The 23,677-nt window shown below is 44.7% G+C and overlaps 1 protein-coding gene across 8 annotated transcripts in view; it reads left to right on the top strand.

Moving 5' to 3' along the window:
• Positions 1–23,677, top strand: part of YTHDF1 (YTH N6-methyladenosine RNA binding protein F1) — a 26,729-nt gene extending 3,052 nt beyond the window's left edge. For 3 of the 8 annotated variants that reach the window (XM_056547575.1, XM_056547578.1, XM_056547577.1), the window contains 5 exons: positions 6,891–6,915; positions 7,437–7,555; positions 7,895–9,433; positions 17,044–17,106; positions 19,867–23,677. In XM_056547575.1, the coding sequence (XP_056403550.1) occupies positions 6,891–6,915; positions 7,437–7,555; positions 7,895–9,433; positions 17,044–17,076 (1,716 nt within the window). In that variant the 3' untranslated portion in view covers positions 17,077–17,106; positions 19,867–23,677. Of the gene's footprint in view, positions 1–6,890; positions 6,916–7,436; positions 7,556–7,894; positions 10,338–17,043; positions 17,107–19,866 lie in introns of those variants that run through there. The other 5 variants (XM_056547581.1, XM_056547579.1, XM_056547576.1 and 2 more) reach the window with 4 other exon arrangements.

The following is a 23,677-nucleotide window of genomic DNA, read 5'->3' as shown; positions in this document are numbered from 1 at the left end:
TTCAAGTGTGATATTTACATTTGGAATCTGTTGCTGTCAACTCTCAAGATGAGATCCAAAGAGCTGTCAAGATCAGTGAAGCAAGCTATCTTTAGGCTTAAAAAAAAAATCAGAGAGATAGCCAAAACATCTGTTTGGAACATTCTTAAAAAGATGGAATGCACCGGTGAGCTCAGCAACACCAAAAGACCCGGAAGACCAAACAAAACAACTGGAGGATGAGCAAATAATTATTTCCCTGGTGAAGAACCCCCCCCCCCCCCCCTCTCCCAACAGTTGGTCAGCTCAAGAACACTCTCCAGGAGGTAGGTGTATGTGTGTCAGTCAACAATCAAGAGAAGACTTCACCAGAGGGAATACAGAGGGTTCACCACAAGATGGAAACCATTGGTGAGCCTCAATAACAGGAAGGCCAGAATAGAGTTTGCCAAACGACATCTAAAAAAGCCTTCACAGTTCTGGAACAACATCCTATGGACAGATGAGACCAAGATCAACTTGTACCAGAGTGATGGGAAGAGAACAGTATGGAGAAGGAAAGGAACATGATCCTAAGCATACCACCTCATCAGTGAAGCATGGTGGTGGTAGTGTCATGGCATAGTGGGCATGTATGGCTGCCAATAGAACTGGTTCTCTTGTATTTATTGATGATGTGACTGCTGACAAAAGCAGCAGGATGAATTCTGAAGGGTTTCGGGCAATATTATCTGCTCATATTCAGCAAAGGGCTTCAGAACTCATTGGACAGCGCTTCACAATGCAGACTGCAATGGCCAAGTCAATCACCTGACCTGAATACGATTGAGCATGCATTTCACTTTCTGAAGACAAAACTGAAGAGAAAATGCCCCAAGAACAAGCAGGAACTGAAGACAGTTGCAGTAGAGACCTGGCAGAGCATCACCGTGGATGAAACCCAGCAATGTCTGCTGATGTCTATGCGTTCCAGACTTCAGGCTGTAATTGACTGCAAAGGATTTGTAACAAAGTACAGTGGTCCCTCAACATACGATGGTAATCCCTTCCAAATGAACCATCGTATGTTGAGGGATCCGTGCAATGGAAAGAATAGGAAGTTGTACTCACCTGTCCCCGCCGTTCCGGACTGTAACCGCTGCCCTGGATGTCGCCCTCCATCGCTGTCACCGTGTCCCCGACACTCCGGACATCTCTGCTTCCCTGGGATCCTCGCGCTCCGTCACCACCATCACGTCACTATGCACGCTGCTCCTATGGCGGGACAGCATGCGCGGCAACATGATGACGACGATGGAGATTGCCGGCGATGCAGGAATCCTGAAGAGGAGCCCCGAGGACATGAAGAGACAATCACCGGAGCACACTGGGCCCCGTAAACGGCTATCTGGTGGCAGCTGAAGCAGTCTGCGCTGCCGAATAGCCATTTATGTGATGGCCCCGACATACAAAACCATCGTATGTTGATGCTGCCTTCAACATGCGATGGCCTCTGAGAGGCCATCGCATGTTGAAATTATCGTATGTCGGGGCCATCATAGGTGGGGGGGGGGGGGGGGTGGTCGCTGTATTAAAAAGTGAAAGTTTGATTTGATTATTGTCCCCTTACTTTTGGTCCCTTAGCAAGTGGGAGGCACATATGCAAACTGTTGTAATTCCTACACCGTTCACCTGATTTGGATGTAAATACCCTCAAATTAAAGCTGACAATCTGTAGTTAATGCTTATCTTGTATGTTTCTTTTGAAATAGAATAGATCGTGTATAGAGCCATAAATATTAGTATTGTGTTGATGTCCCAATATTTATGGCCCTGTGTGTGTGTGTGTGTGTGTGTGTATATATATATATATATATATATATATATATATAGAAAATTTGAGTAGCAGTATTAGTCCAGTGATGCAAATCATAAAATGTTACAGTATCTTGTAATACCTTTTTTTATTGGACTAACAGAATTTTGTAGAGAAGCTTTCAGGATTCCTCCCTTTTTATCAAGTCTAAAGCAAATCTAAGCTCACAAGCAGAAGACACAGGTTACATCTCACAAATATGCTGGGGTTAAGACAATAGATGTGGAGAATTCACACTAAGATGGGCCATAAATTGTCCTGTTATGGGAACATAGACTGAATAGATAAGGATGAGAAAAAGGGGGAGCAGGGGGGAGAATGGGAATTAAGCGGGACATAGTGAGATGTAAAAGAGAACACAGTGCAGGTTATAAGAGAATACAGTACAGGTTATAAGAAATTTTAATAATGAGATAAGAAGCTCAAATCCACATTAAGTCCCCTGTTTTTCGAGTCTAAAAACAGTATCATTTTGACTTAGACAATAGATGTGGAGAAGTCAAAATGATACTGTTTTTAGACTCGAAAAACAGGGGACTTAATGTGGATTTGAGCTTCTTATCTCATTATTAAAATTTCTTATAACCTGTACTCAATTCTCTTATAACCTGCACTGTGTTCTCTTTTACATCTCACTATGTCCCGCTTAATTCCCATTCTCCCCCCTGCTCCCCCTTTTTCTCATCCTTATCTATTCAGTCTATGTTCCCATAACAGGACAATTTATGGCCCATCTTAGTGTGAATTCTCCACATCTATTGTCTTAACCCCTGCATATTTGTGAGATGTAACCTGTGTCTTCTGCTTGTGAGCTTAGATTTGCTTTGGACTTGATAAAGGGAGGAATCCCGAAAGATTCTCTACAAAATTCTGTTAGTCCAATAAAAAAGGTATTACAAGATACTGCAACATTTTATGATATATATATATATATTTTATTTATATTCCATCCATTTTTAAGTGTCCTCCCTTAGTGTAACCTTCTGCTGTGGTGAAGTAAAACTCCCAGCTTGCGCCAATAAGCTGGATGTGAGGATGTGAGGGCATATTGGGAGTTGAAGTAGCAGAGATCTTCATAGTAGAAACCCCTGCGAAACTACAGCTCCCATTATTAAAGGAAAACTGTCAGCATGCTCCCCCCACACTAACCAGCGGTACCGGCTGGTAGTGCGGGGGACACTGATCAGTTTGATTCTTACCATGCCCGGATCTGCCTTGCCGTTCGGCCGTATTCTTCTATTTTTGGTAAATGCTAATGAGGTGCTAACTGGCACCGGCTGGGCTTACTGGCACTCTGACGTCATTGCCACCTGCCGCAGCACCGCCCAGCTCATCAATATTCCTCCCCTCTCTCCATTACAGAGCGGGGAGAGGAGGAGGGAGGGCAGGGAATATTGATGAGCTGGGCGGTGTTGCGGCAGGAGGCAATGACGTCAGAGTGCCAGTTAGCACCTCATTAGCATAGACCGAAAATAGAAGATTACGGCTGAACGGCGTAGTGGATCCGGGCACGGTAAGACTCAAACTAATCAGCGTCCCCCGCACTACCAGCCGGTACCGCTGGTTAGTGTGGGGGGAGAAAGCTGACAGTTTTCCTTTAAGGCTGGCAAGGCATAAGAGCTGTAGTTGTGCGGCAGCTGGAGAGTCACAGGTTGGGGACCTATGATCTAAACCTACATGGTCTTACCAGGGATACAGATCAATAGCCTATTACTAGAATACAAGGTAGCCCAAGGCCTATTAGGTTACAATCTAAACTTACCCCCATGTATCTGTTCTGTGGAATACATATTTGCTGTTTCCCTCTACATGGAGGGGAAACTGGGGCTTTTTGGCTTTGATGTCTGTGCCATTTCTCTTTGATGTTTCTTCTAATCTCTGCAGCTTCTTAAATGATTCTTTGTTTCCTTTTTATGCATCCTTTTTTACTACCTTATGACTTCTCCATCTCTATTGTCTTGTCTTCTATTGTTCATCCTTCATTCTTCTCCATCTCCTGTATTATTTCTTACTCATTACTATTGGGGTCACTGTTCCCAGTGGTCAGATTTTATGCATTCCTACCCAGAGGGCTACATTTTACTACTGTAGGGCATTGCAATAAAACATGAAGGGGATGTCTGTCTTTTATTAGGACCTATGGAGGTAAAATGAGGGGGCGGGTGGACACAATCTGGTGCTCATGGTGACACTGCAACAAATGGCGCTTGCTCTGGAGGATCATATGGGGGAGATTTATCAAAACGTGTAGAGGAAGAGTGGTGGTTTCCCATAGCAACCAATCATTTTTCACAGGCCTCTTTAATGTACAGTATTGTGTGCAGATTTGATGCGCAGGTTTTTCTGCGGCAGATTTCAATTTAAACTGAACACAGAAGAATACTGTACGTGTGAATAGACCCTAAAGGTGTAAACGGTCATCCTGTTCACTCACACTAAATCAAATATACTGGGTTATAGTGCGGGTGAACAGGAGTCCACTAAGGGGCCACTGACTAAAATACGAACCTTAAGTCCGGAGATACGTCCCACCGATGATCCGCTTCTATATTCTCTGAATTGCACGCTAGAGGTGGGCCCTGTCAGCTTAATTTGCGTGTTCGTTGTTGCTGGTCACGTGAGTGTTCAGTCGGCGCATGCGCTCACGTGACAAGCAACTCCATGTCACTAGGACAGAGTTCCCCAACCGGGGTGCCTCCAGCTGTTGCAAAACTACAACTCCCAGCATGCCTGGACAGCCAAAGGCTGTCCAGGCATGCTGGAGTTGTAGTTTTGCAACAGCTGGAGGCACCCCGGTTGGGGAAACACTACACTAGGACTTGGAGTCACAGACAATAAATAGGCAAATTGAGCCAATGTTGCCCACCTCCAACGTGCAATTCAGAGAATATAGCAGTGGATAATCAGTGGGACATATCTCCGGACTTAGGGTACGTTCACACAAGTGGATTTCCGTAAGGTATTTCGCTACGGATCCGCTGGTGAAGGCCCGCTCTATGCTATCTTTACATGTGCCTGCTCGTCGCGGCAATATGCCACTACGAGCAGACACACTGGGATGTGCGAGTCACAGTATATTCACACATGGCGGGAGCTCTCTGCCTAGCACAGAGCAGGGAGAGTGGCCACGATGTAAGAGTGCGCCGCGCACATCGCTGCAGGGTGTCTGCTCGTCGCAGCGTATTGCCGCTACTAGCAGGCCATTGTAAAGACAGTATAGAGCGGGGCCTTCACCAGTGGATCCGCAGTGTAAAATCCGCTGTAAATCTGCTCGTGTGAACGTACACTCAAGGTATGTATTTTAGTCAGTGCCTCCTCATTGGACTCCTGTTCACCCGCACTATAACAGTGTATTGGGTTTAGTGTGGGGGAACAGGCTGACCATTTACCTTTTTAAAAATGAAAGAAGCAATCTGGTTGCTGTGGGCAACTGCACCCCTCTTCCTCTAAACAGGTTTTAATCTCCCCCTATATGTCTTTTCATTACATTGACAATCAGTGATTTTAGACGATATGACCCAAAGATGTTCTTGCCTACAGCTCAAGCCCATGACTAGAGATGAGCGAACTTACAGTAAATTCGATTCGTCATGAACTTCTCGGCTCGGCAGTTGATGACTTATCCTGCATAAATTAGTTCAGCTTTCAGGTGCTCCCGTGGGCTGGAAAAGGTGGATACAGTCCTAGAAGACTCTTTCCTAGGACTGTATCCACCTTTTCCAGCCCACCGGAGCACCTGAAGGCTGAACTAATTTATGCAGGAAAAGTCATCAACTGCCGAGCCGAGAAGTTCGTGACGAATCGAATTTACTGTAAGTTCGCTCATCTTTACCCATGACAACACTTCCTACTTTTTATCACTATTCATATCATGTACAGGCATATAGGCAAAGATTTATCAAACTGTGAGAGAAAAAAATGGAGTGACTTTCCCACAAGAACCAATCACAGCTCATTAGCTGAGCTGTGATTGGCTGTTGTGGGAAAATCACTTTATTTTTTATTCTCACACAGTTTGATCAATCTGGGAATGAATTCTCTGGTCAGATGCAGCCTTTGATGTAGATAGTGAATCGGATCCGCATGATGTTTCAGTGATTAAAACTAGATGTTAAAAATCATAAAATAATTTATTAGGGGCCTAGCTGTAGGCTATGGTTGTACATTACATGGACAGTTTAAAGATTTTAAAAGAAATGGCCTAAAAGTGTACTGGACTAATAGCTCAAAGCCTGACGCTAGTTCAACATGACAACACTTCCTGTTCCATACAGTCACCATCTTTGTCACTGCACATGCATATTGTTCTTATATAGCAGTGGTCTTCAACCTGCGGACCTCCAGATGTTTCAAAACTACAACTCCCAGCATGCCCGGACAGCCGATGGCTGTCCGGGCATGCTGGGAGTTGTAGTTTTGCAACGTCTGGAGGTTTCTTGTAAGATACTATGGGAAAAACAATGTGAATATCTCTCAAAAGCAGTGCAAGGGATGAAATGAACTGCTGTCAGCAACAACTGGATTCTAGATCCGAGGACTTTTTGGAAATTCCATCCTGAGTAGCTGCTACTTGTCCTATGCACCGCCCCCCTTGTGCAGAGTAATGCTGTGCCACACTGGAAGACATTACACCACATGTTAAAGGGGTACTCCTCCCATAGACATCTTATCCCCTGACCACGGTGACTGGAGATCGTGATGTCACGACTCCGCCCCCCCGTGTGACATCACACCCCGCCCCTCAATGCATGTCTATGGGAGGGGGCGAAACAGTTCTCCTGTCACCGTGGTTGTGAGGCATTAGGATGAGAGCCTCCAGTGCTGCCAGAAGCCTCAACTGGTGGGTGCTGCAGCCGGGACCCCTGCAATCTGACATCTTATCCCCTATCCTTTCAATAGGGGATAAGAGGTCTAGGGGGGGGAGTACCCCTTTAACAACATGTGGCTTGGTAACACCTGAGAACTGCTTGTGTATGTCTATGATAATATATACATTGTCTTATTTTTTTTTTTTTTTTTTTCTTTCTCTTTAATTTGCTCATCTGAAAAATGAAAGAGACCAAAAGGACAGGACAGTAAAGGTAAATATTATTTTACTACTACCCCATCTGAAATCCCATAAATATAGGTTTTAGACTCCAGCCCAGACGGAAAAGCTTTAGGATTCCATACCCTTACAAAATTGATGGCCTACCCTCAGGATAGGGCAAACCTCTCTATAAACTGCTACAAGGAGCCGTGGGAGTTGTTGAAGTGCTGCAGCAGTGCATTGTGGGAGCAGGGTGATGCTAAGCTGCTGTCAGTTTAAGGGCGACCAGTGGTTTTATGAGAAGCTTATATACAGAAATAAGTAATATGCATTCACTGGGCGCAACAATACCTCATCCAGATTCTGTTGGCTTGTCTGATTGCCAATACTGTCCCGGATAAGCTTCATGCAGGGACCAGTATTAGGATTGGCAGGGGAACATATTTTTCATGTAGTAGGCCCTATTTCCATAGCAGGATGTGGTGTAGGCCACTCGCAGCCTCTGCTTAGACTCTGTAAGGCTCCCCCTTCCCTCTTGTCAGGTTAGTCTGCAAACTTAATTTCTCCCCATAGTTTTTCCACTAGGGCGCTCAAACAATGATCTTATTTCAGTTCAAAATGGATCTTTGCACCAGAAGGACAACGTCCATGACAACGACTTCGAGCAGTATCTGTCCGGGCAGTCCAACCAGGTCAGTGTGATCATTGTAATAACACTGCTACTGTATTAGAATAGGGAATTGCTATTTTCATTCACTGCCATCAAAGATTACTGAGGTCTTACTATGTGGTTGGAGGGGGTCGTCTTTGCAGTATGAAATACATTCGCCCTTTATGATTTTCAATGGTCCCCCACACTCATATGTTGATTGTTTAACTTTAGAATAGGCTATTGATGGGTTTTCTAGACATGACTGAGGAAAAAAAAATCTATAGGTTTGAGTGGGTAATCTTTGAATTTTACTTCAGTTTGTCTGTTTTTTTTTATTTCACAAACTAAAATTTTTTTATTCATTTTTATTTTCTTACAGAGTAACAGCTACCCTTCAATGACAGACCCGTACCTCTCCAGCTATTATCCGCCATCTATCTTTCCCTACTCCCTGAGTGAGGCGCCATGGTCAACTGGTGGGGATCCTCCCATCCCATATCTTACCCCATACGGACAGCTCAGCAACGGAGACCATCACTTCATGCACGATGCAGTGTTCGGACAACCAGGGGGTCTGGGGAATAACATCTACCAACATCGCTTCAATTTCTTCCCGGAAAACCCTGCATTTTCCGCTTGGGGCACCAGCGGTTCTCAGGGTCAGCAGACTCAGAACTCTGCCTATGGGGGCAGCTACAGCTACCCTCCCAGCTCCTTGGGCGGGACAATTGTGGATGGACAGACCGGCTTTCATAATGAGACTCTGAATAAAGCTCCGGGCATGAACAGCATCGAACAGGGCATGGTGGGGCTTAAGATAGGCAGCAACGTGACTGCATCAGCAGTAAAAACGGTGGGATCTGTGGTAAACAGCGTAGGAATGCCAAGTGCTCTGTCAGGCAATGGTGGCAACAGTATCAGCATGCCACCTTCCAAACCCACCTCATGGGCAGCAATAGCCAGCAAACCTGCCAAACCACAACCTAAAACAAAAACTAAACCCGTGACCATCATCGGTGGGGCACTGCCTCCACCGCCTATCAAACATAACATGGACATTGGCACCTGGGACAATAAGGGTCCTGTTACTAAGCCCCCAATGCCTCCGCAGATCCCATCTCCTCAGTCCATCCCTCAGCCGCAACCCCAACAGCAGCTGCTGCAACCCATCCCTGCTCAACCCCCGCCCATGTCCCAAGCCCCTTACCAAAACCCCCCAGCTCCACCGCAGCAGCAAGCCCCACAGAACCGCTGGGTAGCTCCCCGTAACAGGAACGCTGCCTATGGGCAAGGTGGGGGACCTGACGGGAATCCTTTGGGTGGGGCTCAGCCTCACGCTGTCCCTGGTAGTGACTCCCATCCAGTGTTGGAGAAGCTTAAAGCCTCTCACAGCTACAACCCCAAGGACTTCGACTGGAACCTGAAAAACGGACGAGTGTTTATCATCAAGAGTTACTCAGAGGACGATATTCACCGTTCCATCAAGTACTCTATCTGGTGTAGCACGGAGCATGGTAATAAGCGTCTGGACAGCGCTTTTCGCTCCATGAACGGCAAAGGCCCAGTCTACTTGCTCTTCAGCGTCAATGGCAGTGGACATTTCTGCGGTGTGGCCGAGATGCGGTCACCTGTCGATTATGGCACCAGCGCTGGTGTCTGGTCACAGGACAAGTGGAAGGGCAAGTTTGACGTTAAGTGGCTCTTTGTCAAAGACGTCCCCAACAACCAGCTGAGGCATATCCGTCTGGAGAACAACGACAATAAACCGGTCACAAACTCGCGAGACACGCAGGAGGTGCCCTTAGAAAAAGCAAAACTAGTGCTTAAAATCATTGCCACTTACAAGCACACGACCTCCATCTTTGATGACTTTTCTCATTATGAGAAGCGCCAGGAGGAGGAAGAGGTCGTGCGCAAGGTAATAAGCCAGCCTTAACCCTTCTCGCTGTCTGACTTCAGTAGTAATGAGAGTGTGATGGAGGGGATTTCTATGGTTTTGTCAAAGTATATTGGGTAATGAAAAGTTCTCCAACTTTTTAATATAAATTCTGATTTAAGTCCACACCATTTGCAAGATCTCTACATCCAGTCATTGAATGGAAGCATATATTCACATATTTGTCAAGATCACGTCCAAGGGAGCCGGCTGCAGGGCTGTGGACAGTGTATCCGAGGGCTTTCTGGTAACTGTCTCAGTTGGACATGATCAGGACACGTTTTCATTCACTAACAGCAAGCAGAGGTCATGAAGACGGTGGATTGCTTTAAGACAAAGCCTGTTGGAAAGTTGAAGACTCTTGCATTATCATAAATTCTTTTAAAGCAGTGTTCCTAAACCTGTAGCAAAGCTACAACTCTCCCAGAATGCCCTGATGGCCTTTGCCCACAGCAGCTGTAGAGCCACTGGTTGAGGAACGCTGCTTTAAACAGTTAACATCTGTAGATGAGTAAATATGGACAGAAGTATAGGGACGCTCCCATAGCTCAGTTTAGTGTAAGTGGCATAAATCCTGATGATTCAGTGTAACAGGAGAACCTGTACAATAAGTGTTTTTGTGTTGTACCATATTTGTTTCTGCTTTGCATGCAGTGACAGAATAAAAGAATCCCTAGGTAACCAGCTTTACTAAATGTTTAGAGTAGTATTGACTCTCTTGTCTTTATGTGCATTGGTCTGTTTCCAACCAAGCAAGACCTATGGAACAGACCACTGCATGTTAAAATGGGGGGGGAGACGGGGCTCTGACTTAACCAGAAAAATGTCTGTCTGTTTTTTTTTCCCACCTATAAAAGCAACAATAAAACATATTGTTTCCTTAAGGCATTTAGCTGTACCCCCTTTGGTGAAGGGTGCATGGAGGTTCAAATATCCTTACAATTAAGAAGTGCAGCATATGGAAAGTTTGTGTATGTGCATTGGACCTAACCAATCAAACTTCTTTATATCACATGAACAAATAAGAATTTGGTCTCTGAGAGCGACATAGTGTCATGAGATATAATTTTGCATGTTATTGAGGTAAACCACTTTACCTCAACTGATAGACATCTGCCTAATGTAAATTCCACAATCTTTGTCATTAATCTAGCTCTTTTGAGAACACTGGGTGTACAGTGGTCCTCAAGACCCACCAACATTCCAGGTTTGGTGGTCCTTGAGGACTGTGTGGTGGACCTCTGGATTGGGTTATATCTGAACATGTACAACCCTGCGTTGGTGGACTATGATATCTGGGTCAGATGTCTTCAGGCTGTGACTTCAGGAAGTCATCCCTAGTAAAAATGTGCAGAATGTCTTCCCGGAAAACACGAGCTGACCTTCCACACATTTGCATGTTCCGGCGGTACTAGGACGGCTCGCAAATGCATGGTCTCCATAGATGACAATGGCTTTTCGAGCAAAATTCGCTAATACCTGTGAAATCAATGAGACTTTGTTGCAGCAAAATTTCCGAGCAGAATGTTTCCGCTAAGAAATTCCACCATGTCAACATGGCCTTAGAAGATATCTCACTATGAATTTATAGGGATAAGGATTGAGAAGTGCACTTTGTTCCCCATGCAGCCCTCTTAGGTTAGGAGTAGAGATGAGTGAAGTTAGTGATTCGATTCGTCACGAACCTCGCAGCTCGGCAGTTGATAACTTATCCTGCATAAATTAGTTCAGCTTTCAGGTGCTCCGATGGGCTGGAAGAGGTGGATACAGTCCTAGGAGACTCTCCTAGTCCACCAGAGCACCTGAAAGCTGAGCAAATTTATGCAGGATAAAGTGGGCAAACTCCGAGCTGCGAGGTTCGTGACAAATCGAGTTACTGCAACTTCGCTAATCTCTAGTTAAGAGCCTCTTGGTGACTAAATGACAGCAAAGAAGCCCTATGGAAACTAATAGGGGTTACAGTGGTAGGTTGTAGACCCTTCCTGTGCCAGAAACTGAAGACAAGAAAGGGTATAAGCTTGCACAGGAGTCAAGAGCACTAATATACACTGCTCAAAAAAAATAAAGGGAACACTAAGATAACACATCCTAGATCTGAATGAACTAATCGTATGAAATACTTTTCGTCTTGACATAGTTGAATGTGCTGACAACAAAATCACACAAAAATTATCAATGGAAATCAAATTTATCAACCCATGGAGGTCTGGATATGGAGTCACACTCAAAATCAAAGTGGAAAACCCCACTACAGGCTGATCCAACTTTCATGTAATGTCCTTAAAACAAGTCAAAATGATGCTCAGTAGTGTGTGTGGCCTCCACGTGCCCGTATGACCTCCCTACAACACCTGTGCATGCTCCTGATGAGGTGGCTGACGGTCTCCTGAGGGATGTCCTCCGAGACCTGGACTAAAGCATCCGCCAACTCCTGGACAGTCTGTGGAGCAAGACATGATGTCCCATTTGTGCTCATTTGGATTCAGGTCTGGGAACGGGCGGGCCAGTCCATAGCATCAATGCCTTCTTCTTGCAGGAACTGCTGACACACTCCAGCCACATGAGGTCTAGCATTGTCTTGCATTAGGAGGAACCCAGGGCCAGCCGCACCAGCATATGGTCTCACAAGGGGTCTGAGGATCTCATCTATGTCCCTAATGGAAGTCAGGCTACCTCAGGCAAGCACATGGAGGGCTGTGCGGCCCCCCCCAAAGAAATGCCACCCCACAACCTTACTGACCCACCGCCAAACCGGTCATGCTGGAGGATGTTGCAGGCAGCAGAACGTTCTCCACGGCGTCTCCAGACTGTCACGTGCTCAGTGTAAACCTGCTTTCATCTGTGAAGAGCACAGGATGCCAGTGGTGAATTTGCCAATCTTGGTGTTCTCTTGGAAACGTCCTGCACGGTGGGCTGTAAGCACAACCCCCACCTGTGGACGTCAGGCCCCCATACCACCCTCATGGAGTCTGTTTCTGACCATTTGAGTGGACACATGCACACTTGTGGCCTGCTGGAGGTCATTTTGCAGGACTCTGGCAGTGCTCCTCCTTGCACAAAGGTGGAGATAGCGGTCCTGCTGCTGTGTTGTTGCTCTCCTGTGGCCTTCTCCACGTCTCCTGATGTACTGGCCTGTCTCCTGGTAGCGCCTCCATCCTCTGGACACTACGCTGACAGACACAGAAAACCTTCTTGCCACAGCTCGCATTGATGGGCCATCCTGAATGAGCTGCACTACCTGAGCCACTTGTGTGGGTTGTAGACTCCATCTCATGCTACCACTAGAGTGAAAGTACTGCCAGCATTCAAAAGTGACCAGAAGTGGTCTGTGGTCACCGCCTGAAGAACCATTCCTTTATTAGAGGGTGTTTTGCTAATTGTCTAAAATTTCCATCTGTTGTCTGTCCCATTTGCACAACAGCATGTGAAATTGATTGCCAATCAGTGTTGCTTCCTGAGTGCACAGTGTTTGACTTGGAGTTACATTGTTGTTTAATTGTTCCCTTAATTAATTTTTTTGAGCAGTGTATATTGGGGGCTGCCTGTGTTCTAGCAGGGTACTGGTAGCGAATGTCTAACGCCCCATCCTCCTTGTGCTGCAAAGCTTTGATCAGATAGACGGGCTTTACACTGGCATATTACGGACATATATTTTGTCTGGCCTGACATGAGGTGACAGGAGTAAATTCGGGTCATGAGACTGACTGGCAGCATGTGTTGTGGTTCCGTTAGCCCATAATGACAGCACCATAAGGCTATTTTCACAGGGTGGGATTTCCTCATCAAATTAAAGCCCAATAGACTTCAATGGGATTTCACACTCACATTCACGCTGCAAATTCGGTACAAGCAAGAAACTACCCAAATGAATGCGGATGTGCGGAAATTCTGCCGTGTGAATAGACCCTGACATACTTCAAGCCATTAGCTTTATAGTCCAGCTGGGACTTTTGGCTGTTTTTGCTTTCCTGAAACTGGCTTTATGGAAAGTGTTTCCATTTCAGTATGTAATGTCTGCTTGCGGTCACGGAAAGGAAGCATTTAGGGACTGAAAATCTGTTCTAGTACTCTGCAGGTATGTTGAATGCCCCTAGATCAGGGCATTTTTGTCACCTGTCATTGTACAGATACTAAACTGAGAAGCGACTCAGGCCGTGCTGGGCTGGACAGTTTCTAAGGCAACAATATGACACCCAGAGAGTCCTGTGCATGAGCCCATTTCTGATTGATAGGACTCATGCGTTGAATGATCGCCTCAGTACAGCCCAACATGGACACCGATCTGTCCCAGTCCTTCCTTATATGTACTTATTTGCCTCAGCCAAGCATGTTATCAGACTCCTAAGGGCAGTGTTTCCCAACCAGGGTGCCTCCAGCTGTGGCCAAACTACAACTCCCAGCATGCCCGGACAGCCTTCGGCTGTCCGGGCATGCTGGGAGTTGTAGTTTGGCCACAGCTGGAGGCACCCTGGTTGGGAAACACTGCTTTAGGTGGTGGCTTTTCTCCCTAAGAACAAAAGGATCACATAGTGGAAGTTAAATATGGCTGCTCCTTGTAATTCTGTTCCATTCATGTGAATGGTGAGGTGTCTGTAACAAGTCTGCCATGTGTGAATATAGCCTACATTCAGCATCAGGAGTCGTTTTTTTTTTTTTTTTTTTTTTTCTACATTTTTATACTGTGCGGCCGGTTTAGAAACTTTGATCAAGTAGATTAGTCTCGAGTAAGGATTTTGCGAGTTACTGCAATGTTCGATAATCTCAAAGCCTATATGAGCAAGTTGGTAAAAAAATTTTTTTTTTCGGCAAACAGGTGAATTATCAGTTTCTCAGCTGTAAAAGACCTTTTAGAGGCCAAGGCAGATTTGCAATAAAAGATTTGTCTAATACCAAAGTCAAAATGATACATTGATCTGCCGGGAGCATTAAAGACACCTGATCGTTGTGGTTTTTTTTGGAATTCTGGTCAGCATGGACATGAATAGATGCATCTCTTTGACATGTGTTACCTACACTGACCAACCATAACATTAAGGCCCTTTTCTTAGCGCTACAAATTAGATTTTAAAGTAACTTTGATCGAGTGACGGCTGAAGTCCACAAGATTGCATACAACTCTGTGTTGCTCTGAATACCAGCTGATGCTCAATTGTTAAAAATCATCTATCTTGTAGTCCTATGGAAAGTCATTGTGTAACGTAATTACAAGAAGTATCTGAAGACAATTAGGCCTGGCAGGGGTGGGATATCTTAGACAGAGAGTAGGAAGTCTGTTCTTAAAGTTAGGATTCTAAGCAGAAAAATGGGCAAGAGGAAGGGACCGAACGACTGTGACAAAGGCCAAATTGTGAAGTCTAAAATAATGGGGAAAAAAGGATAAAAATTAGGACTTCCTGGGTGGCGCCTTCCTTAAAGGGGTACTCCGCCCCTAGACATCTTATTCCCTATCCAAAGGATAGGGGATAAGATGTCAGATGGCCAGGGTCCCGCTGCTAGGGACCCCCGGGATCCCCGCTGCGGCACTGTGCTATCATTACAGCACAAAGCGAGTTCGCTCTGTGCGTAATGACGGGCGATACAGGGAACGGAGCCGCGTGACGTCATGGCTCCGCCCCTCGTGACATCTAGGCCCGTCCCCTTAATGCAAGTCTATGGTAGGGGGCGTGATGACCGCCGTGCCCCCTCCCATAGACTTGTATTGAAAGGGGCGGGCCCTGACATCTCGAGGGGCGGAGCCGTGACGTAACGATGCTCCGGCCCCTGTATTGCGCGTCATTACGTGCAGAGCGAACTTGCTCTGTGCTGTAATGATAGCGCAGTGCCGCAGCGGGGATCCCGGGGCTCCCCGGCGATCTGACATCCAAAGGATAGGGGATAAGATGTCTAGGGGCGGAGTACCCCTTAAAAGGGGTACAAATCTGTTTAACTTTCTGGCACCAGTTGATTAAAAAAAAATAGTTTCACTGGAGTACCCATTTTTAAAGACAAAATTGCCAAGATGTGTATTAAAAGTTTTGAACCCGAACCGGGTTCTTGGTCAGACAGTACACACACTGCTTGATAAAGAACCCGGTTCGGGGTTCAAACTTTTAAGTTGCACCTTTTTCCAATAAAACTGCCTTTTATACACATCTTGGCAATTTCGTCTTTAAGGAAGGCGCCGCCCGGGAAGTCCTAATTTTTATCTTTTTTTTTTCATTATTTATCGGACCAGACCTGGAGGTCACGGTCAAGGACGCCAAGGCAGCAACCCCTTCAGATTCTACTCCCAGCAAGTCTACATGCTCATCAAGGTGTTGTACTCTCGGTATGGTGCATCATTCTGCACAGCTTACTTCACTAGGAGCGCACCTCTTTTTTTTCCATTTACCTCTCAAATTGTGAAGTCTAGACAACTTGGTTAGAGCCTTCAGAACATCCAAAGGTGCTCCAAGGAAGCACAACCTGGGACTGGATTGTAGGAGGGTGCGCATGAAGGTTCATCGAGGTGTGGGGAGTAAAGACTAGTCTGTATGGTCTGATCCCACAGAAGAACTGCTGTAGAGCAAACTGCTGAAAAGTTCCTGCTAGCCATAATAAAGATGCAGGGCATAGAAGCTTGCCGACCCCTCTCCATGATTAAAAGTCTCTACAATGGGCAGGTGAGCGAATGGACTAATGAAAGCTCAAAGATAAAGATGGGGACTTCCCATCTTTATCTTTCATTTCCCAAGATCCTCAGTCCGATCACCTGTGGGAGGTGCTGGAAAAACAAGTCTGAAGGCTGCACCTCACAACTTATAGGATCTACTTCTGAGGTGTTGGTGCAGACAACAGAACCTTGATGGATCAGAGCATAAGGGATACAAACTATACTACCAGGGGGTTCTAATGTTATGGCTGGTCGGTGTATATACACATATCTGATGAAGATTACAGAAGATTGTATATACACATAGCTAAGCACTAATTCAGTAAGATTGATCTTTATGATACTTTAATAACCTAATTGTGTCCTAATTGAGTTGTAAAGCAGGATACAAGACCTGCCGGTTCTGTAAAAGGCTCTTCTCCAACATTTTGTAGTAGTTTATAAAATGTGATCTCCCCCCCCCTTTCATATATATGGTGTATATAAAGCTTCTCAGTTCATTATAGTAGCTCCCTACTTATTTGACTTTATGAACATGCAGACCCCTGAAAAACAGGAGAGTACAGTATAATGGTTCACAAATACTGATAATCCAGCATGTCACAAAAATAGTCCCGTCCTGGAATAACAGAACTATACTTTCTAGTCTTACACACTGTTCATGGCTGCAACATATTCATTGTCTGTGTGTGTTGGGCATGTGCTGATCGTTCCCAAATTCATGGTTCCCCCAGAAGAAGACATGGGGTAAGTATGTTTGGGAGTGTATCTGGTAATGTCAGTCATGAGGATGCTGGATTATTAGGATTTTGATGTTTACTTTCTGTATAAATGAATAGGTATAGAACACTGTCCTTCCATTCCGTGTATATTTGTGAATATATGAACCTGATCTCTCCTCCTGAGTAGTGGACTGTGCTGGATGACTTGCTAAATCTCTTCTCCCCCTTTATTTGCATAGAATGGCAGTGGCATCAGAGAGAGGAACTGCTAGCAAAAGAGAGGGAGAAGACTTGTACAGAAGGTAAATTTTCCAAGCTTCTCACCTGGCGGTCCCGGGACTGTGGGATGGTCCGGTCTGGTGACATAAAGGGGAAGGCTACTGCTTCATTCCTTACATTTACAGCAGACTCCAGCTTGGCTGTGTCGCATATTCAAGTCTGAAATTCCCATTCTTTCCCAACAGAGATTGACGTTAATGCGTTGACCTTCCCCCATATACAGCTCTTCTTGTTAGGATTTATAATAATTTCTACTCTGTAAAGTGAAAGCAAGAGCTTTAGGGGTTGTTCAGGATTAGCAAAATATGGCTGCTTTCTTCTAGAAAAAGCGGCACTGCCATCCACAGGCTTCATGTGGGTATTGCAGCTCAACTTCATTGACGTGAATGAGTAGAGTGCATTACCATGTACAGCCAGTAGACACGTGTGGTGCTGTTTTCTTAATCCCGGACAACCCATTGAATCTCTTTAGATATTATAGTACACAGTAGGGGATGTTTCTAAAGCAATATATCCCTTTCTAAAAAAAAAATTTTTTTAAATAAAAGGGCTGCAGCTAACTATTATTTTAATAATTGATTAGTTGTCGAAGATTTTATCGATTTTTAATTGGAATTTTTTTTCTAAATTCCAAATAAAAGGAGTTCAGCTGATTCTACTTAAAAAATGATGTACAATGGCCATATTAAAAGTTTCTAGCATGTGATGTGATCAAACAGCAGCAATTTTTTATTTTATTTTTAAATTTTTTTACATTTAAGCAGGTTGCCGTACAGGATCATTATTAATGATTCTGCACAGAAACCAGTGTAAATTTTAACTATTCAAATAAAATGTTAATGATTCATTAATATTTTAATAGTTCAGACAGCCATGCGGCAGTATCAAATATGTAAAATAAGTTATTTAACTTTCTAGTATAGCAATAGGAAAAGGGGAGCTAATTTTTATTGGGGAAGCAGGTAATTTTTACCTTTTTTATTCAGCACTCCTATACACATGGGGGTATGTGCAGACTACAGAGCATTGCCCCCTGACCCATGTCTGTAGAACAGACTCTGTAGTACTACAAATACTAGGGTGCACATGATCTGCACACACCCATATGTGTATATACCCCATGGGGGTATGTGCAGAGCATTGCACCCTTGTGTCTGCAGTACAGGCTAGGGTGCAATGCTCTGCACATACCACCACCTGTATATGAATGTATACACCCTGCTATACACATGGGGGGGGGGGTGTATGTGCAGGCTGCGGAGCATTGCACCCTAAGGTCTGTCGAAGACACTAGGGTGCAATACTGTCTGCAGTCTGCTTTGCACATACCCCCATGTGTATAGCAGTGCAGAGCAGACTGCAGACACACAAGGACGGAGGCCCTGGGAGGATCACCGACCGCTAGGGCCGCAGCACAGTGTGTGTGCTCTATTGGAACCTCAACCTACCGTAGGGGGGACCTGGAGGCAGTGGCGGATGGCGGCAGAAAATGGAGGGTCACTGATCCTCATGGGCTAGGTGTGGGGAAAGACAGGTTAATTGGCGGCGCGGGAGGAGACAGTTAGGAGGAGCAGCCGCCTCCTAGCTGGTAACACTGATCGGAGGGTGGAGCTGAGAGTCTCAGCCTGAGACTGTCTCTGAGGCTGCTGCAGGATTTTCGGGACTCTTGCCTGACTGCCCGCAGCAGCCTCCTGACTGCGGACAATGAATCGGGCGATTATTCGATAACTGGATTTGTCGACAATGAATCCTGTTATCAAATTTAATCGATTTTAATTTTAATCATTGCAGCTCTAAATAATAATTGTGGGTTTATCCCTTACTGACACTCTTATTATGGCCATAGTTACAAGGGCTTTTCCTTTTTTTTTTTTTTTTTTTTTTTTTTTTATTATTATGCCCCCATATGGAAAAACCCTTTACTCATCTTTGACAAAGTAAAGGGTCCCTGCAAAAAGTAGTTTGCACTCTGAAGGGCTTGGCATGCCAACTTATTATAAAATTATATACATGGTTAACCATTTACAATCGATCAGCTGATCAAAAACTGTTTTTCATTTAGAGAAGGAGCAGTCCATACAGTACCAGACATGAAATGGTTAAGCAGGAACCTGGTATGTGGAGAGGATGGCAAGCCGCCGACAAATTGTAATGGCAGCAGCTTATTTCCCAGAGAACAAAAGGATTGGGCAGTTAAAATCCAACATGTGCAACCCTTCTCTCCACCATCTGTTTGTGGGTGGTTGGAGTCGGGAGGCCCCCATACACATTAGATAGGTAGTCCCACCAAAATGTGCATGTTAGATCATTACATCAGGTAGAAGAAATCTATCTCCTAATTTTGTCTATGCTGGGGGTTTGAAGGTTTGTAAGATTTGGTGTATGTGAATTCGGCATAAAGTAGATTTTTCCAGAGAATCGGAAGCAAAATGGCTTTTACAAGACGGAATAAATTGAGAAGTCAATTCAGGAATAGTAAAACAGCTAATTTCTTTCAAAAAGCGCTCTGTCTCCAGGTTGGGTGTGGTATTAAAACTTGGCTCCATTCACTTCAATGGAACTAAACCAGACCCAACTTGGAGACAGACGGAGCAGTTTTTTAAAGAAATTACCTCTGTTTTGGCTACTATTACTATATATTCGCTCTTATCAAGTAGAGCTAATGTACTGTGGTCCGATGCGGTGCCTTCCAGACCATTGGCTGTTTATCATGCTCCATAGTTATTTACCGTTCTTCTTTTTATGTTTTTTCTTTTTTTGTTTTGTTTTTTTTTGTCTTTCAGGAATGCCAGACCCGAAGCAAACAGTAAAGACGTCACTTCAACTTTGACTAGAACTGATCTTAAAAAAAAAAAAAGTTTAAAAAAAAACACCAAATCCTAAAAGTAACTTTGAAACACGATAAAAAAAAGAAACTGAATAGACTTTGTGGTGCCGCCTGTAGGCTTGGGACTGAGATAACTCTTTCAGCATCTGTATCTTCTAACGCGAGCTACAACGTAACTTCCACCCTCTCCTCCTAAATTTCATTTTCTTTGTTTTTTTTTTCTTGTTTTTTTTTCTCGGCCAGTCCACTGTATCCCTGTATCATTATATACCTGTAGTTTATAAGTGTACTCCGCCACTCCTCCCCCCCCCCCTAGCCAAGTATCTGCTCCGTATTTGCCCTGAAACAATAATGAAAGAAATTATTGTACTTCAAACTGCCCCTGTATGACTAAGGATTTTTATTCTTTAATTCTTATTCATAAGGGTCAATTCAACCCCATGAACCCGACCCCCAACAATTCAGTGCGACAATCCATGAAGTCAAGGTGATCGTGGCAGCCTAGCCCATAACAGCCAATCAGGAAGCTGCTTTTTCCCCACTTTAAGGCTGTCGTGTGATTGGTAATTATGGGCAGTGCCAACATTTCCCTCTTCGTGCTGTTGGCGGCCCCCTCCGGTATCCTATGGTCTGTCATCATGTATCACATCTGACAGTGTCCTTTCATGTTGGCATCTTATTTTGTGTTTGGGAGCTATTTTTTATTTTTTTTTGCCAAATTGCTTTTTTTACTGCTTTTGCAAGGTCTTAGAGGGGAGTTCCTCTAAAACAGTTTACCCATGCCTATGCCTTTTTGAGCTGTTGCAAAGCCAGGGGCTGTCAGCGTTATGTGGGTTACAGGTTTACAAGCAAAAGTTAGTCAGGACATGATGGGAGTTGTAGTCTTAAAAGACGGAAGCTGTCAAGGCAAGAGGGAAGTTGCAGTTTTGCAAGTTGTAGGCTGGTAGGGCAAAATGGTTGTAGTTTTGTAACAGCTGAAGAAGTGCCGGTTCGGGAACACTGCTCTACAATGCGGGACCTTACGGCTGTAAATGGCATGGGAGGAGGGGAGCGTGGAGATTTTTTGCAACATTGATGTCATTGGTTAGGACAAGTCCCTGCCTGTGAATACATATATATGTATGTATTACCTGTACCCTGTGGAGGGATCCATATCATGAAAATAAAGCAGCCCGCCCAGTCACTAGTGACCATTGCTATCCCAGTGTTGTCATTGCATCCTATCGGCTTGATGGAATCGCCTCTTTCATGGATGTTAGCTGTGACGGCAAAAATGACTGTTACCAGTCTATGCGATGTTTGCATGCAAACTCTTGGTGGGTGATGCCCTCATCCTAAGAATACACTTTGTGTGGTTGACATCAGTTTTATTTTATCAATCGTGCACCTAAATGTGGCTGTATCTAATCTACATTCACCTATCCCCCCCTCCCCCCTCTGGTACATAGGCTGCTGTGTCCTATGACAGTGAACTATTTTGCAAAAGTTGGTATTTCCAGTTCTTTTTTTTTGTCATAATCATTGTGTTAAATCATCTGCCTGTCCTATTGCATTATAACCTCATCATGCATGTGATTCGTATAAAGACCAGTGTGAGTGTCTGTTATTGATACGGGGGGAGGGCACCAGGGCCGATGCTCACCTAATCCAGTTCAGCGTCTCTACTCGTTTCCGCTTTGAATCACGTGATCTTTTGCTCCGGATTAAACTATGGAAACACACAACCTATATTGATCCTTTGGGTGTCTGTAGAAAAGAATCCATTACCTAGCTTGGTTGTGCTGTTACCTCTATCTCTCCTCTAGGGGGGGCTGGTTAGAAGCTGTTAAAAGGCTACTCCACTGGCCAGCGTTCAGAAGTATATGTTCCAAATGCTGTTTTGATGCTGTGAGGGTTGGCCACGCCCCTCATGACATTACGGCTTCGCGCCCCCCCCCCAATGCAAGCCTATGGAAGGGGGCGTGACTGACATCACGCTCCCTCCCATAGACTTGCATTTGGGGCGTGGCAATGATGTAATGAGGGGCGTGGCCAACCTCCACAGCGTCAAACAAAGCATTTGGAACATTTACTTTCAGATAGATCAGGCCTGCAAAAAGAGTGTAAAAATAATTTTCCAGTATCTGGTACCTACCTGTGTGTACATTAGGTCTCAGTTATACACCCATAAAATGCATTTGGAAAGTTTTCAGACCTCCTTACATTTTCTGTTGTGGTAAAATAAAAATCTGCCTACAATACCTCGAAACATCAAAGGGAAAAAAGTTAGAAATCTTTGCAAAAAGGATAAACTAAAATTTATCGTGGTCATAAGTATTTAGACCCGTAGTCAGTACTTAGTTGAACCCCCTTTGGCAGAGTTTAAAGCCTCCAGTCTTTTGGGGCATGATGCCACAAGGGATTTACTGCCATTCTTCTCTGCACATCCTCTTAAGCTCTGTCAGGTTAGGTGAGGACCATCGGTGGAAGACATTTTTAGGTCTCTTCAGAGATGTTCAGTTGTGTTCGTCAGGGCTCGAGTGCAATCATAGGGTTGTCCTTAAGCCAGTCCTGTGTTGCCTCTGCTGTGTGCTTATGGTCATTGTCCTATTGGAGGGTGAATCTTTAGTCCAGTCTAAGGTGCAGAACACTCTGGATCATAGTTTAATGAAGAATATCTCTGTTTTTTGCTCCATTGACCCTCCCCCTCAAACCTGACCAGCCTCCCTGTGCCAGGTGCTAACATTTAATTTTAGTTTCATCAGACCAGAAAATCTTGTTTCTCACGGTATGAGAATCCTAAAAGCGGTACTCCACTGCCCCAGTGTTAGGAACATTTTGTTCCAAACACTGGGTGCTGGCTTTGGGGGTCTTGACGTCATACCACGTCCCCTCAATGCAAGTCTATGGGAGGGGCGTGGTGACTGCATTGTGTGGCAATGACATCACTACCCCTGCGCCCAGCGTTCGGAACGAAATGTTCCGAACGTGTGGGCAGTGGAGTACCCCTTTTAAGGTGCTTTTTGTAGTAAACTTAGAGTGGGCTTTCGTTTGTCCTCTAATGAGTAGAGCTGCAGTGATGGTTGACCTGTAGGAAGTTTCTCCCATCTGCATACAGGATCTTTGGTGCTCAGCCAGGGTGACCATTGGATTCTTGGTCAAGTTCGGTGGGGTGGCCATCTCTAATAGATTCCTGCCTGATCAAAACTTCTTCCATTTGAGAATTATGTAGGTCACTGTGCTCGTGGGTACAAAAAAAGTGCTGCACTTTAACTTCCCTTCTCCATATCTGTATATCCAGACAATTCTGTCTGAGCTCCGCATACAGTTCTTTCCCCCTCATGGCTTGGTTTTTGTTCTCATATGCATTGTAAGCTATGAGACCTTGTATAGACAGGGCTGGGGAGATTTATCAAAACCTGCCCATGGCAACCAATCAGATGGCTTTCTTCCTTTTTAACAAGGCCTCTGCAAAATGTCAACAGACTTCTTGGCTAAATCAAAATCCTTAAACCAAAAATAAGAAGTGCCATAAAATCAATCATTCATTTATACTCCCAAAATACCACCCGTAGAAAGGAAATGAGCCCACACACAAGTAGCTTAGAGTAAAGCACAAAAACAACTGATTACTCAAACTATAGGGCACCTGTACGGTTCTGTCCCCAGACTCTCACTGTATACTCTTGAATTCCTTAAGTACAATGTAATGAGTAAAGTGGTTACACTTAGCAAATATAGTCAAAACGTGCCTCCCTACGTGTTTCTGCTGTGGATTGTAACAGCAT

The sequence above is a fragment of the Hyla sarda genome, chromosome 12 (genome assembly GCF_029499605.1).
Source record: "Hyla sarda isolate aHylSar1 chromosome 12, aHylSar1.hap1, whole genome shotgun sequence".
Taxonomy (NCBI): Eukaryota; Metazoa; Chordata; class Amphibia; order Anura; family Hylidae; genus Hyla; species Hyla sarda.
This window is presented reverse-complemented; position numbering and strand designations above follow the sequence as displayed.